Source organism: Paramisgurnus dabryanus, chromosome 12 (genome assembly GCF_030506205.2).
Source record: "Paramisgurnus dabryanus chromosome 12, PD_genome_1.1, whole genome shotgun sequence".
Classification (NCBI taxonomy): domain Eukaryota; kingdom Metazoa; phylum Chordata; class Actinopteri; order Cypriniformes; family Cobitidae; genus Paramisgurnus; species Paramisgurnus dabryanus.
Window position 1 is genome coordinate 2,650,593 of NC_133348.1, and position 15,468 is coordinate 2,666,060.

At 35.7% G+C, this 15,468-nt stretch overlaps 1 protein-coding gene across 1 annotated transcript in view; it reads left to right on the forward strand.

Moving 5' to 3' along the window:
- Positions 1–12,171, forward strand: part of vash2 (vasohibin 2) — a 33,510-nt gene extending 21,339 nt beyond the window's left edge. Inside the window, exons 6-7 of the mRNA XM_065256163.2 lie at positions 4,043–4,167; positions 9,228–12,171. Of these exons, the coding sequence (XP_065112235.1) occupies positions 4,043–4,167; positions 9,228–9,297 (195 nt within the window). The 3' untranslated portion in view covers positions 9,298–12,171. The remainder of the gene's footprint in view (positions 1–4,042; positions 4,168–9,227) is intronic.
- Positions 12,172–15,468: the final 3,297 nt, after the last annotated feature.

A 15,468-nucleotide genomic window follows, 5' to 3' on the forward strand; every position in this document is an offset into this window, starting at 1 on the left:
AAAACATGGAAGTGTTTGTTGGCTTCTAAATGAATCCCTGTTTGGATCCTAAGGAATGAATGGGGCTAGGCTAAATGCTAACACATTAACAAGGTGCTGTACCAAGATTAAAAATGCACGCATTGAAAAAAGATAGATATGTATTAATTTGTCTAAGTTGAGAACATAGTAAAATATTGAAAAATGTTGGTGTTTTCCTATATATAAATAAACCTGCTGTCTGTAAATTTTGCCTCTCTATCCCCATCAATGTTTTGAAAAACATTGCAGGTTACTTTGTGTAGGTGTGTTCATCAGTGTGACATCACACTGACATTTCACGCAAAATCGCACCCAACAGCTTAAATTATGAATTCGGATCGCAGCTTCAATGTTTATTCCTTGAAAATAACGAAATCACAAAAATAACAAATTATGGTAACAGGGTTGCCAATTTGTGTGATCGTACAAATACATACGATTATTAAAAAAGATAAGAAAAACCCACCCCTAACCCCAACATCACAGGAACAAAAGCAAATCATACAAAAACTTACAAATGTGGTGGTACGAATTTAACCACCTCATAAAATATTTATAAATTGGTATGAGATTGTGTTAAAATTGACCAACCTCATGGTTGTATTTAGTTTTGTACTCTATAATTGTGTCCCAATTTGAAGGCTGCGACCTTCTAAGGATGCGATCTTAAAGGCGAAAACTCGGTCTTTAAAGGTTGCAGCCTCTGAAGAACACAAAGGGATTTGAAAAGAGACGGTCTAGCTTTCGGAGGATCCAAAATTTGCGTCGCAAGCTGTACGCGAGCAAAGCATTTTTGTCCACTGAGCCTAGAAATATGGAACCAGAAAAATAGCTTATTTGTGGTATCAAATAACCAATGTTGCTCACAAAAAGTCATTCAGTGGACAGGGTTCCCACAGGTCATGGAATTCCTGGAATATCATGGAATTTTAAAAGGTCTTTTCCAGACATTATAAGTCAGGGAATTTCATTTAATTTTTTCGTCCAAGTCATGGAATATCAGGGTTTTTGTTTGTTGCTTAAAATTTAAGTTTCCATTTATCACAATGTAATCCGCTTGTTAACTTGTGACTTAAGGGATACAATTCCCAGGTTCAAGCATCTGTTGATTTCAAGTGAGACTACAATTTAAACAGCTGTTTATTGGAACTGTTTATTCATTTGACACATTTAAGCTACATTTTTATAAACTCACGGTGTACACTACATTATCCAGGCTTACTGCATCCTGGACACAGGCCATAGAAATTCAGCTTTTTAGCCAGGGAAAAGTCAGGGAATTTGAATTAAGAGTGGGAACCCTGAGTGGACTTATGGAAACTCTTAGAGCTAAATAAGGTCAAATTTCTTGTGTGGAAACAGAGACACATACCAAATGCCTTGCAGTGCTGTTGTGCATCTAGGTTATTAATACGATTTTTGTGCAATCCCGAGTGACTTATCCATGGATCATCAGAGTCCGTCTTTGTCCTTGGACGAAGTTCGGACAGTCGACTTTCTAGAGATCAGGTGTATGCCTGTAACGTAGGACACATTTGTCATGTAGATAGTTAAATCTAGGTCAGAAGTATTACACATGGATGACCGCAGTCAGCTGTGACACATTTTCTATTCATCGCGGAAAAGAGTGGAAATTCTGCTCTAGATGTCTGTAAGGAATTCTGGATTTATAAATAATGAGACATTTTGGATTTGCCCTTCAAAATGTTTTTGTCTGTTCTGTTTTAGCTAGATCTGAAAGCACGTGAAAGGAATGAAGGAAGGGAGGAACACCTAATCAAACATGTTATCAAAAAGTCAAACATCAATTCAAATGGATCCTATTTGCTTTAGCATCTGCAGGATACAACTGAGAACATTACAATGCATCCTTACAAGTTACTCTTCATTGCGTTTGCTGTTTATTTGGGAAAAACATTATAGACGATTGAGAGTTTTGGAAATCTGTTGACTTGTGGCGTAATGGAGTTAATGAGCATCATCAAGTTAATGAACGGAATGTGGAGTTTTTCTAGATACATCTGTACGGCAGTAACTCGTAATAAGAAAACGCAGTGAGAGTGATTCAGCTTTTACTCCCCGTGGTGTGCAAGTGTTCAAGCTTTACCTATTTAATATACTGATTATAGTCGTGTTATTTTTCAGCACTGGCCCCCTGTCGGGCTGATGATAGGCAATCTTCATTATCCATTTCTCTTTTCACAATTCACTCTTTGCATTTTGGCACCTGCAACAGATTTTGGGGTGGTATCCTCTTTAAGGTTCTTTTTTGTACCTTTCTGGGTATATAACACATTGAAATGTTGTACCTTTTAAAGTACAATAATATACCCCAAGGACAGTGGCGGCTGGTGCAAAAAAAATTTTTTTTGGGGGGGGGGGGGGGGGGGCGCATACAAACTTGAAATTAAACTTTTACTGTAGTAATGCAGGTCTGTAAATAGCCGTTTATCAAGTGATAAATATCATTGGTGCTTAGCTAAAATGCTAAAAATGTTACTGTTGAAGTCAACTAAAGCATGAAATAAATCTGAGTATAAGTATAATGTGAGTTTATTATCAGTAACTAACTAATTAAGGTACGGTAATCCTTCACACACACTCACACACAAACACACCAGAGTTTGGATTATACTTTTTCACTTTTAAAAATCCTGTCTTAGTCAATTATCTGTCATATCTGTCATGTTTTAATGCGAATAATTGTTTGCGTTCCCCTTTTCTATTCATGAACTTACAAGATGAGCATTCTAGTTCAAATGTGTCTATTTGTGAAGAGAACAGATGACCAGAGACTGTGCATCACTTTACATGTTTAACATCTCATGAAGCAGATTAATAAATTATTATTTTTTCGCAGTGACAGACAGCTGAGGCGATAAAAACGCAAACTTTGTGCTGAACAGGCAAATATGAACAAATCAAATCACAAACGCGGTTATAAGACTCTGAGAACGATCCAATCACAAGACATAAAAACAATATTGATTCGCTTACAACATAAGTGGTAGGGTTTGGGGCGTACAGTCCTGCGCCCCAGGGCGGATCCGAAACCAGCCAATTAGAGCTCAGCCTCAGGTCACATATTTTATTTTTATTGACCTACATAGACACTCGTTTGGGGTGCGCCCCAGACACACAAACATGACACACACACAACTAACTCCGTTTTGATTTTGATTTTTTTTTTTTTATAAATGATAACATGACTTACAGTGAAATAGTAAACCTAAATGATTTTATTTTGTATTAATTTGCACCATATATTTAACTTTGTTTAACATGTTAAAATAGTTTTCTTCTCTGGACAACTTTTGAGCCCCCAATTGACCAGCCGCCACAGCCCAAGGATCTATTGTTTAGTATAAAGAACAATTTAGATCATTAATATACAGTAATGTACCCAAAAAGGTATTGTATTAAACATTGTATTATGTTTAATTTAACTCTTTCCCTGCCATTGACGAGTTATCTCGTCACTTAAGAGAAAACATTTGCATGAAAAAAACGTGTTCATGATGAGTTTTTTTCTGTAATAATATCTCTTACCCAATTTATAAAAAAACTAAAGCAAAAATTATTTATTAATTTTACACTCTGTGTATGTCTTGATAATCATTCTCTAACAAATCTTTTACTTTTTAAATATAGATAGAATGAAACGTGTTTTGTTTCTTTCTTTGTTTGTTTGTTTATTGTTTGTTTGAAAGCAGAGGTTCTGTTCTTTTATTTGATATATTTATATGTTTATATATTTTTAGAAGAAAAATTTCCTGGAAGGCATTTTGTGAAACTTTTGTGAAAATCACAAATCATGCTTGCGGGCAACTATTCAAAAAAAGGCTGGCGGGGAATGAGTTAAAGACCTTATTCGAGACTAGTGACCTGAACATCTGCAGAATCTTTCTTTTTTATATTATATGTGATAACGTTGACATTTTTCAAATCCCCGAAACGTACTTTATATTAGCTCATTAAAAATATATGAAATGTCTAAATGTCTATTTGGGTTTAATTGCAGATCCTCAAGTCATCCAGCGCTCAGTCTCCAATTAAAGAAAGAACCCGAGGCAAATCTTTATCACCGCACCGTCGACCAGGCACCAGTCCCCAAAGACGGCAACACATCCACAGAAGAGACAAATCGTGAGTAATAGACACTCTGATTTCCAATATAGAGAGATATTCGGTTCAATATATCAAATTTTTTTAGTCACTTGGTAGAAAAGAGACTGCCAAGAAAATGTATATATAAAAATACAAATGCAATCGTAATGGTTCAAATACAGTAAACCCATCACTTACATCAAGCCATAAAGGCTTAAATCATAATTACTTGGGATCTATTTAAAGTTGACACAATTAATCCTCATTTTCCGGTGATTATGAAATAGAATTAGATAAGTTAACTTTACTTGGCTAATGGCCCACCATTGTATCCCATCCCTAATTATAAGGCATATACACAAGCTGTACTGTCTTTGCTTCTGTTGTCACATTGCATTGTTGTGCATTTGCATGAAGGTAAATTTTGTTGCTCTGCCAGCTCTTATTGAAAATGACAGACTCGCAGATCACTGTCAGCACCTTTACTTTCGAGATTTGTGCTCTTTTGAACCCGTCATTGGACATTACACATACTGTCCATTCATGTGTCAAGTTCACATAGAGGTCTTAACACTTTTCATTCCCCTTAGAGCTTTGATGATAGCGTTGCAAAGCTGCAAGCGGTTGCCTTTGTCTCGGGTTACTATTCAGGCATGCGTCTCCCATTCAGGCAGTTGACTTACGAATTAAGAGTTTCTATAGCAGCACAACACGAGTACTAGAAAAGTGCACAAGGCCGCTCTCAGCCCGCAGATCAGTTTACAAAGCGAGACGCCGGCCTGCTTTGTATGTGGTGTTGAGGAAATCAGACCCCTTTCCTTTTAGTGGTGCCTTTGGGAGTATCGGCACAGCACACCATCTTTAGCAAACAAAGCAATGACAGTTGTTTTAAGATCGCACAGGGAGCACAAGCAATGAGATTTATCTTTTTAATAAAGATACACATATACATACATTATTTATATTTCATCTACTTTAAACTCTAATCATTTTGCATAAACATTTAGATTAAGAGATTAAGATCATCAACATTTCAGTCATGTGCCCCCCTAAATCTTTGAACAGTACTGTAGCGTATGCACAAAAATGGTCAAAATATGTACCCTAGCTATCACTAGGGCGGTACCTTTTCATAAAGTACATCTTTGTAACTAAAGAGTGCATATTAGTACCTCAAATGCACATATTAGTACCAAATGTATAAATATCTGTTCATAATTGTACATATTAGGATCTTTTAAAGGGTAGCACACCAGTGACAGCTGAGGTATATGATCATATTTTCTAACAGTGTTAATTTTGCTCTTTCTGTTGAGAAAAAGTCAGCTGTGGTAGCCAGACATAGATACAAGGTCCTTAGGTTGTGGAAATAACTCCGTTGGTAAGAGCTGGTTAGTTATGAAGACTGCCGTTTCAAACAGATTTAGCTAATGTGACACTGCATTACTGTCAGTACAAGCTGCCCTCAGGCATTACATGGGTTGGCATTCACTTTAATAGGATCTGAGTCAAGCATAACAGCAGGGGTGAGTGCGGGTATCACAAAAATATCACACCAAGATAAACTGATGATGTCACATTATACTTTAATACAACCAGGATTGAAAAGTACTAGAGTATTTGTATTTCAGTATTATAATTTAGTACAATGATAGTCATGATTATTAATAATGTACTATTTTTTTGCCACAACTATTGTCTTTTGACCATGCATGACTAGGTTTTTTTGACAAGGTCTTAAAGGGATAGTTGACCCAAAAAATAAAATTCTGTCATCATTTACTTTATCTCATTTTGTTACAAACTTGATTACATTTCTTTGGTCTGAACACAAAGAAAGATATTTTGAGGAGCGATTGTAACCAAACATCAGAAGCACCATTGACTTTCATAGTAGGAAAAAGAATATTATGGAAGTCAATGGTGCTTCTGTTTGGTTTGGTTACAAAAATTCCTCAAAATATCTTCCTCTGGGTTCATCAGAACTATTTTTTTTAACTATTTTCCTGCCATTGACGAGTTATATTTACACAAAAAAACGTGATCCTGATTCATTTTTATGTTAATCTTCAATACCGCAATTACACAATTTATAAAAAACTTATTTACTAATTTTAAACTCTGTGTATGTTTTGATAATCGTTCTGAATCTGATCTCTAACAAAATTCTTTCACAAAAATGCCATTATTTCAGTTTTTTGCTAAATAGAAAATGTATTTTTAAAGAAAAATACCCATATTTAAGAGTTTATAAGCAGAGAAAACAAATAGATAGGATGAAAGTTTTTTCTTGTTTTGTTTGTTTGTTTATTGTTTGTTTGAAAGCAGAGGGTCTGTTCTTTCATTTGATATATTTGTATGTTTATATATTTTTAGAATACATTTTTCCTAGAACGCATTTTGTGAAACTTTTGTGAAAATCACAAAATATGCTTGCGGGCAACTTTTCAAAAAATGGCTGACGTGAATTGAGTTAATAACATGAAAGTGAGTAAATGATGACATCATCATAATTTTCATTTTTGTGTCAACTATCCCTTTAAGCCTTTGACCTAAAGCAATGTCATTTAATTTGAAGATTAAAGGCGAGGTGCATGATTTTTAAAAAACACTTTGGAAATGAGAGTCGGGCCGACTACCAAAACACACTTGTAGCCAATCAGCAGTAAGGGGTGTGTCTACTAACAGACATTCATTACCTGGGTTGCATATGTGTGGGGCGTGTCTACCAAAAGAAGGTCCAGATTCTATTGGGGTAGGGGCGTGTTTGTTTAGGTTATTGAAAATGTCAACATTGGCTTTCAGAGATCATGCACCCCGCCTTTAGGCTATGTATTATTAAATCAAGTACATCTAAATGTGAATGCCATTTTCCTCATTTCCTTATATATAAGTATAATTTTGGCAAGATAATTTTATTTTTGTATTACATTTTGACAGTGGTATGCATGCTGTCTATTGTAAACTGTAATTTCTCTGTGCTTTTACACCCCTTAAAACACCTTACGAGATCAAATTACGTCTGTATGCTGTAATTATTGTTTGTTTAACTTCAGCTATTCAGCTTTATTTAATTGCAAGTTATTCTTGTAAGCGCTGCAGTTGACACCTTACAAAACAAGCGTTATTGTTCTGTCCTCCTGTAATTTATTAGTCAATGCAATGCAACAGCAAAACAGCTCAGCTGCACATGGAATGAAATTAAACCAAAGTTTAGACTATAAATCTTTGGAGCTTCTGCTTTCCAATCTGAGCTATTTTTACGGTTTCATTTCACCCCCTTCCCTTCACATACTCTGAGATGTTAATTATTAAGTTCCACATGCGAGTTTGCAAGGCAGCTGGTGAATCACAACACCCATTTAATGTCAGTATCACCCTCAATTACACACAGCACACACATCACTTGCCATGAGTTTCATTTTAAATTTTGCTTTTAACTTACCCGATCTGATTATGATATTTAGTCTATATTGTTAGTGGGAAGAATTAAGAAATCGCTCTCCAATCCATATGAATTATGAAAATCTGTCACAGAAATAAACTCTCGGAAAGTATATTTTGAAGAATTTGACAAACTTGAAGAAAAGTGAACAATATGGCAAGAGCTGTCAATAAGCAAACATTTTTTTTTAAAGCATGCCCATGTGGGATTGCAACAACTGCCATTTTAAATCGATTGCTTCAGATGGGCAAGCTGAGATTTTAAAGGTGCTTCGGTTGGTCATAGTCATATGGGAACAAGTTTTCCAAATACCATCTGATCAGAGCCAAGGTGCAGCAATAACATGAATGCTTTTGACATTTGAAGAAAGGGTCGATCCAGTGGAAGTGCATGTTCAAGTCCAACCTACGATTTTTCCAATGAAGGCATAAAAGTCCCTAAAAATATAAAAACAAAAATACCATTGCAGACGTTCAACAGTAAACCTGCTCTTTTAACAGGGCTCAACTGGGAACAAAAATTTAGTTCTGGTACAACAGAGCTGCGTCTGCCCTTTTCCTGAGTCCTCTCTCTGTCAAAGTGCATTATCTGTAGTCTGAGCTATTTCTATACAGGATGTTTGTCTGCGATATCAACCCCACCTCCTCTGTCTCAGTTGGTATTGCGTTAGCAACACAAATGACAGGGGTACAATTCCCAGGGAACACACACAAACTGATAAAAAATATTGAATGCACTCTAAGTCGCTTTAGATTAAAGCATCTGCCAAATGTAAATGTGCCCACGAGTGACTGTAAAGAAATTTTGCTTTATGCTTGCTTGAAATCTCCATAATGTTACTGAAGGTTTTTCTCAATCATTACTGAAGATATCCATACATAAAGAACAGTTAGTTAGTTGCCAATTATTTTTAAAGTTATGCCTGTACTGGAATCTGCATGCATGTCACACATCACTAGTTTCATCTCATAAATCATTAGGTCTTATTTATAAAACACAAGCATTATCAATTTATCTTGGTGCAAATCATTATTAAAGTCATTCTTATGTCAATTATTTCAGAGATTTGTTGTGTTTAATGAGTATCTAATGAGTCTTATGATGCCCAGTCCTGAATAAATGCTTTAATAGATTTCTGTTGCGTCACTGATTATAATGTACATTTACAATATATTTAAATTTATGCATTTGGCAGATGCATGTATCCAAAGCGACTTGCGGTGCATTCAGTCTATACATTTATTTTATTCGTATGCATGTTCCTGTGATCAAACCTGTGTACTTTGCACTGCTAACACAATGCTCTAAACATTCAGCCTAGCCTGAAGTATTACAAATCCTCTATTCTCTTATTTTGGTATCACCAAAGTCCCTTTAGGAAAATCCCTTCATAGCCATGTTTTAAACACCTCCTGGCAGTTTTTTTCTAAAATCACAATTTATTATTATTATTTTTTTACATATTTAGCTATGTGCCCCAAAATGGTTAAGAACGAGCAAATGATTCATTTTTGGGTGAACTATTCCTTTAAACTCGATTCTCCTCTCAAACATTTTGGTCCATAAACCTGCTGGTGAAGCTGTGTGATTACGCAACAATAATCTCCTAATCTGATATGAAACTGACATCAGTGTGTTTTTTTTTTTTTTGCAGGCCAGCAGCGCTCGACAGAAAGCCAGCGGAGCTCAGCACCCTAAGTGATGGATATCAGATCCGAATCTGAGTCACCAGCCTCATCTCCATCACCTCCCTCAGTTTTTCGAACTCTGTTTAATGCACATTGTGAACTGTATTTTAGCTTTTTAAAACAAGGTTTTAAGTCAAGCATGAAATATATTTCTTAGTAATTTTAGAAAGTTGAGTAGTAAGCCAAAAACTACATTTCACAGTAACTTCGATTGATATAAAATACAAAACATTTATACCCAAATCATTTTTAACATTTATAAGAGACAACTAAATACAGTATAAAAGCAAATAGAAAATGTGAGTAGCAGGAGTAAAACTTGCATTGTGCTTGGCAGAGATATAAACCTTGGTGGTGTGATGGTAGATTATTTATAGACTGGTTGGCGCTTTTGGTGAAGACCGAAGCTTTTTTTGCCAGAGGTGTGAGGACATAATGGATCAGAACATTTGCCCAAAAGTCCTGTACCTGCATTATTACGTGTTTTTATCTGTACACAATCACGACACTCCTGTAATATGAATGCAACATGGTTTATTGACAAATCAAACGTACAATGAAAGTTTTTAAAACATCACAGTTACAGTTTTTACATGAAGTATTTTTTTTATTTTGTAAGATTTTGTTGTTGTTTTTAACTGGTTTTTAGCAAGTGCAGTGTGTTATGATTTTCTTTGTATTTTTTTTATCAAATTCTTTACATGGTCAAAAGATAAGTTACAAAGCTGTCACTAGGACAATACTTCTTAAAGTGCCCTAATGGCACTTTTCCATTGCATAGTACCCCACGGTTTGGTTTGGTTCAGGTCAGCTTACTTTTGTGAGCTTTTCCACTGGGTTCAGTGCGTAGTACCAGATACTTTTTTTAGTTCCACCTCGATCGGGGTCCAAGCGACCGGATCTGTTACCAAAACGTGACGTAAAACAACGTAGATCACTGATTGGTCTGAGAGAATCGTCACTACCAGCGTCATCGCTATAATGTAAAAGATTAGCTTTACCTTCATGCTAGCTTGCGCTGTCTCGACCAAACATGTTGTCATCTTTGCTCTGCTATATAAGTTCCCAAACTCCCTTTTAGCGATGAAAAACATCCACACGTCCGCATATATGCTTAAATGCAGCTTAAATGAGGCTCAGCGGAGCGTGTCGCCCGAGGTCACGGGTGTTTGTACAGAAACTATCATGTGAGACAAAGGTAGTGATAAACGTGATCTGCAAACATCTATTTGTGGTGGTCAATTTTAATTTTGTGGCAGACTGAGAAATAAATGAATGGATGGGGATGTACAACAATACTCTCACTTGTATGATTTCACAGCAGTAGGCAGCGCAAATATAACGACACGCTTATAATCCCTCCCACTGCGAAGTGTTACTAAACTCGATGAAAAGCTAACCAAGCCGAAGGGAGGTGAGCTGACCAGACCTGACCCAAACCAAACCGTGGGGTACTATGCAATGGAAAGCACCATTAGGTACATCAATGAGGTACCAATATGCACCATTTAAATGTAGGGGTACCGTCCCGTCGGCAGCTTTTGTACATTTATTCTGACATTGTAAGAGGTGTGGTTGATACGCTGTTGTATGACATGTCAGTATATTCTATAATATTATGTCATTTGCCGTTTAATTTTACATTAATACGAAACATCTGTTTGCTATTATAACAATCAATGCTTTATGAAGAATATGGTCGAAGACTTGAGACATCAATTGTCATGATTTATTGTGCCACTTTTTTATTTTAAAAGTATACATCTCATATCTCTTGATCAACAGCATTTCACTTAATAGTTAAAACATCCCCGCCTTGTTTAGTTTAGATGTATGAGAATAAGCTATGCACATGGAGCAGGTCTATGGATCTGTTCACCTTGACAGTACACCTGTCTTTAAAATTGTAGCAGTTACATTGATATCAGTTTCTTTGAAGGTGTATGAACGGTTCCTCTCTGAACGTTACTTAATAGGTGCTGTTGACTGATTGAACTACTACATTATATCTTATTCTGCCTTGTTATTGGTACCAGCTTTCTATCAGAAGCTATTGAACCACACAAGTGCCAGACCGTTAAACTTGACATGTAAGACTGAAGGTTTGATATAATGATTAAAGTAATTATTGAATTAATTAATAATTAATTATGACTGTTTTATACCACAGTATTTCGACACTTCATGGAAAAGAAGTGTTTGGTTACTTGGCCCTGAAGAACATCACACCGTTACAAATTTGACCATTTATAACTTGCTGTTTGGTATCTAATCAAATGTATGTGAAGTTGTGAATGCAGACGTTTAAAAAGGTGAAAGGAAAATGCAATGATCTCTCCTTAAAGGTGCTATGGTAAGACATTTAGTCTGTTTTTAAAGAGTTCAATAACTATTTTAGCTTTGGTTATTTTCATGTCGAAAGAGCACATTAAATTGATCAAATGTAGCACATAGGTGACCTTCATTCAAGACGATATACACGTTTTGTTTTAAGCATTACTGCGTGGGTGAATTTAATATTCATGAGATGCTTTTGTGAAATTGTATGCTCTAATGCAAGCTTGACCTGTCTGAAAACACAATCAATGTTGATGAATTGTACAAATAATTAATGTAAATATATTTTTAAAAGGAGGTGTTTCTTATGAATGTTAACCCTCTGATCAAACTAAGCCTCAGTTTTGTGTTCAGACTGTTATTACAAATGTACCGTTTTAATGACTTGAAGTTAATGAATTACAGTGACCCTCAATTGTTCTTTCCTAAACCCACAGCTTGTACATAAGTCCTTGTTTCTGTGATAAATTAGCGTTTTGGGGACACCTGCATTCCCTAACGATCAAATACATCTGTAATGCATTTATTTTCTTCTGTAGCCTGTTTTAATAAACGTCTGTTTTTGTATAAGTCTGTGCTTGGCTGTTCAGTGTGCTTAGCATAGATGTCAAGCAGATGTTATTACTTATTATACTATGGGTCTGTTGAATGCTTTATTCTGATTGGTTGAGAAATGTTTCACGGGTATGCATTATTTTTTTTTGATAAACGCACACCGGACCTGTCAAATGCCTTAAAATAACCACCAGAGCAATGTCTGTGGTGACCGTGGTAAAAGCGAAAAAAATTGACTCCAGTCCTTTAAATTATTTGAAATAATGCCCACATCACGTTGTGCTGCATTACCACCTTGGGTGTGCATTATTTTTAAATAATTAACTCTTTCACCACCATTGACGAGATATCTCGTCAATTAAGAGAAAACGCTTCCCCGCCAATGACGAGATTTTCCGTCTTTCCGCAATACCGCTATTATCCACCAGGTGGCGCCCTTCCGCAACTTTTTAAACCCGGAAGTATTGCCCTATGGCAAGCGGCTGCATGTCCGTGTCTGTTTAAAAGATCGCTCTGAATGGGATCTCTATGAAAAGTCCGTCACAAAAATGGAATTATCTCTGCTTTCTGCTCAAAATGTGGTGTTTTTGTAGAAACCTACCCATATTCAAAAGCTGATTACAAAAGAACCACTGAAGGTAGGATTAAACGTTTTTTTCACTATTTATTTAACTGTTTGGTAACATGTAAAAAGTAGCTTTCCTCTCTGGCCAACTTTTCCTCCCAGCGCCCCCTATTGACCAGCCGCCACTGGCTGGCAATAAATCTGTATGGAAAAAATATAAATGTTCAGCAACTTTTCTACTTTTCCTTTAAATGGATCAATTAAAACATTCAAATATTTAAAACAATTCAGCTGGGGCAGTTGTAGCCTAGTGGTGAGAGTCGGGCTTTTAACCTGAGAGTTGCCAGTTTGAGTTTCACGGCCAATGAGTTGTGACTGTGGTGCCGTTGAGCAAGGCACCCGTGAATTAAAATGCTGGCAATAAATCTGTAGGGCAAAAAGTTCATTGGTAAGCATTTTTTTCATTAAATGTTTGAATAAGCAAACAAAAAAATATAATAATTACGCAAGATACAAGTTATTACCTGAAAGAAAACATTTTTTGTGTATAATGGTCCTCCTCGTCTAAATTACAATGCTGGCAATAAATCTGTAGGGCAAAAAGTTCATTGTTTAGCATTTTTTTCTATTAATTGTTTCAATACAAATATTTATAATAATTACGAAGGAACAAAGTATAATAAACAAATAAGTTTTTACCTGAAATAATTTTTTTTGTGTATAATGGCCCTCCTTCACCCACTGGAATCCACCTCTGAATTAAAATGCTGACAATAAATCTGTAGGGGAAAAAGTTCATTGTTTAGCTTTTTTTCATTAAATGTTTCAATAAAACATATACAGATATTTATAATAATTACGCAAGAAACAAAGTATAATAAACAAACAAACAAGTTATTACCTGAAAGAAAAAAAGTTGTGTATATTGGCCTTCCTCCACCCACTGGAATCCACCTCTGAATTAAAATGCTGACAATAAATCTGTAGGGGAAAAAGTTCATTGTTTAGCTTTTTTTTCATAAAATGTTTCAATAAAAACATATACATTATTTATAATAATTATGCAAGAAACAAAGTATAATAAACAAACAAACAAGTTATTACCTGAAAGAAAAAAAGTTGTGTATAATGGCCCTCCTCCACCCACTGGAATCCACCTCTGAATTAAAATGCTGACAATAAATCTGTAGGGGAAAAAGTTCATTGTTTAGCTTTTTTCATTAAATGTTTCAATAAAAACATATACATTATTTATAATAATTATGCAAGAAACAAAGTATAATAAACAAACAAACAAGTTATTACCTGAAAGAAAAAAAGTTGTGTATAATGGCCCTCCTCCACCCACTGGAATCCACCTCTGAATTAAAATGCTGACAATAAATCTGTAGGGAAAAAAAGTTCAATGTTTAGCTTTTTTCATTAAATGTTTCAATAAAAACATATACATTATTTACAGGGTTCTAAATTAACACCCGCCAACCCGCCAAATGCGGGTTAAAATTCATTTTGGCGGGTGTTAATAAAAACTTACTAGCCAGTTTGGCCGGTGATGCATGAGGTATTGCATGCAAGATACATAAAGCTTCGTTCTCGGTCATTTATCCCTCTGGCGTTACTTCCTACATTTCCCATGAACACTGTGCCGTAATGCTACGTGATGGTGTTTAATACACCAATTGGCTGCGCGCAGTTTGCAGAGAAACCAGCGCGAGAAACCATGGAAATGAACTGAGCGCGTCCACCAGAAAACTAAAGGAAGAAGGAGAACGAACGGGCAGAGCAGGGAGGATAGACTAAAAGACAGCGGTGTTGCCACACCCCTTTACTGGGGCATGTGCTCCAGTGTAAATCTTTCGTGCCCAGGTGTAAATCTCAAGTTTAAATTTTAGCAGTTAACTAGTGTATTCCTTTACAAAGATAATAGCGGCAAAAACAAATCTATATGCAATGTAGTTACCCAATTTACGCTTGTACAGCGACAAAGCAGTCGCACTGACGCGTGCACGCATGTATCCATGTCCACGCGCGTCTTTGCGTTTATCCGCGCGCGCAACTGAATCCAAAGGGGACGCAACGCGAATGAGTAATGATGAAAACATGACGAGAAGTAAGTTTCTAAATAATAATGCTAACCTTATTTTGACTCGATCATTATTGGCTTTTGTAGATGGACATCAGAAATGTTTTGTGCAAAGCAGGGCAAGGGAAGCAGAAAGGAGTTAAGACAAACATCCTAACCCTGTCAGGTCTCAAACATTAGAGAAAAATCTCAGGAAAACCTTTTGTCAAGTCTATAGGATTGCATTGTTGCTTAGAAAATCAACAGATGCATGTGTTATACTGTTCTGTATTTTCAGATATGAAATTAATATTTAGTTTACTAATATTTAACTCTAGGACACTACATAAACAGTTAGCAGTAACTATGACTGTGATTATTTAGTATAGCAGTCATAAAATATTCTTGTAAAAATAAGTTATTAATCATTGCTATCATTGTATATTGTAGAAAATATTTCTCTGCTGTCATTATTACCAAACATTTTATGCTATGTGTTCCTCCAAACATGTTAATAATGTTAGGTATGATGAAGATTATACTTAAATATTTTTAAATACATATTTATCTTTCACAGTAACTGTTGCACTGTAGAATAGTGGGTTAAGCAAAGGGCATTGTATAGAAGTGTTGCACACTTCTTGCACACAGCAGGCTTTCAAAAAATAGGGGGCCTGTGCCCCAGTAA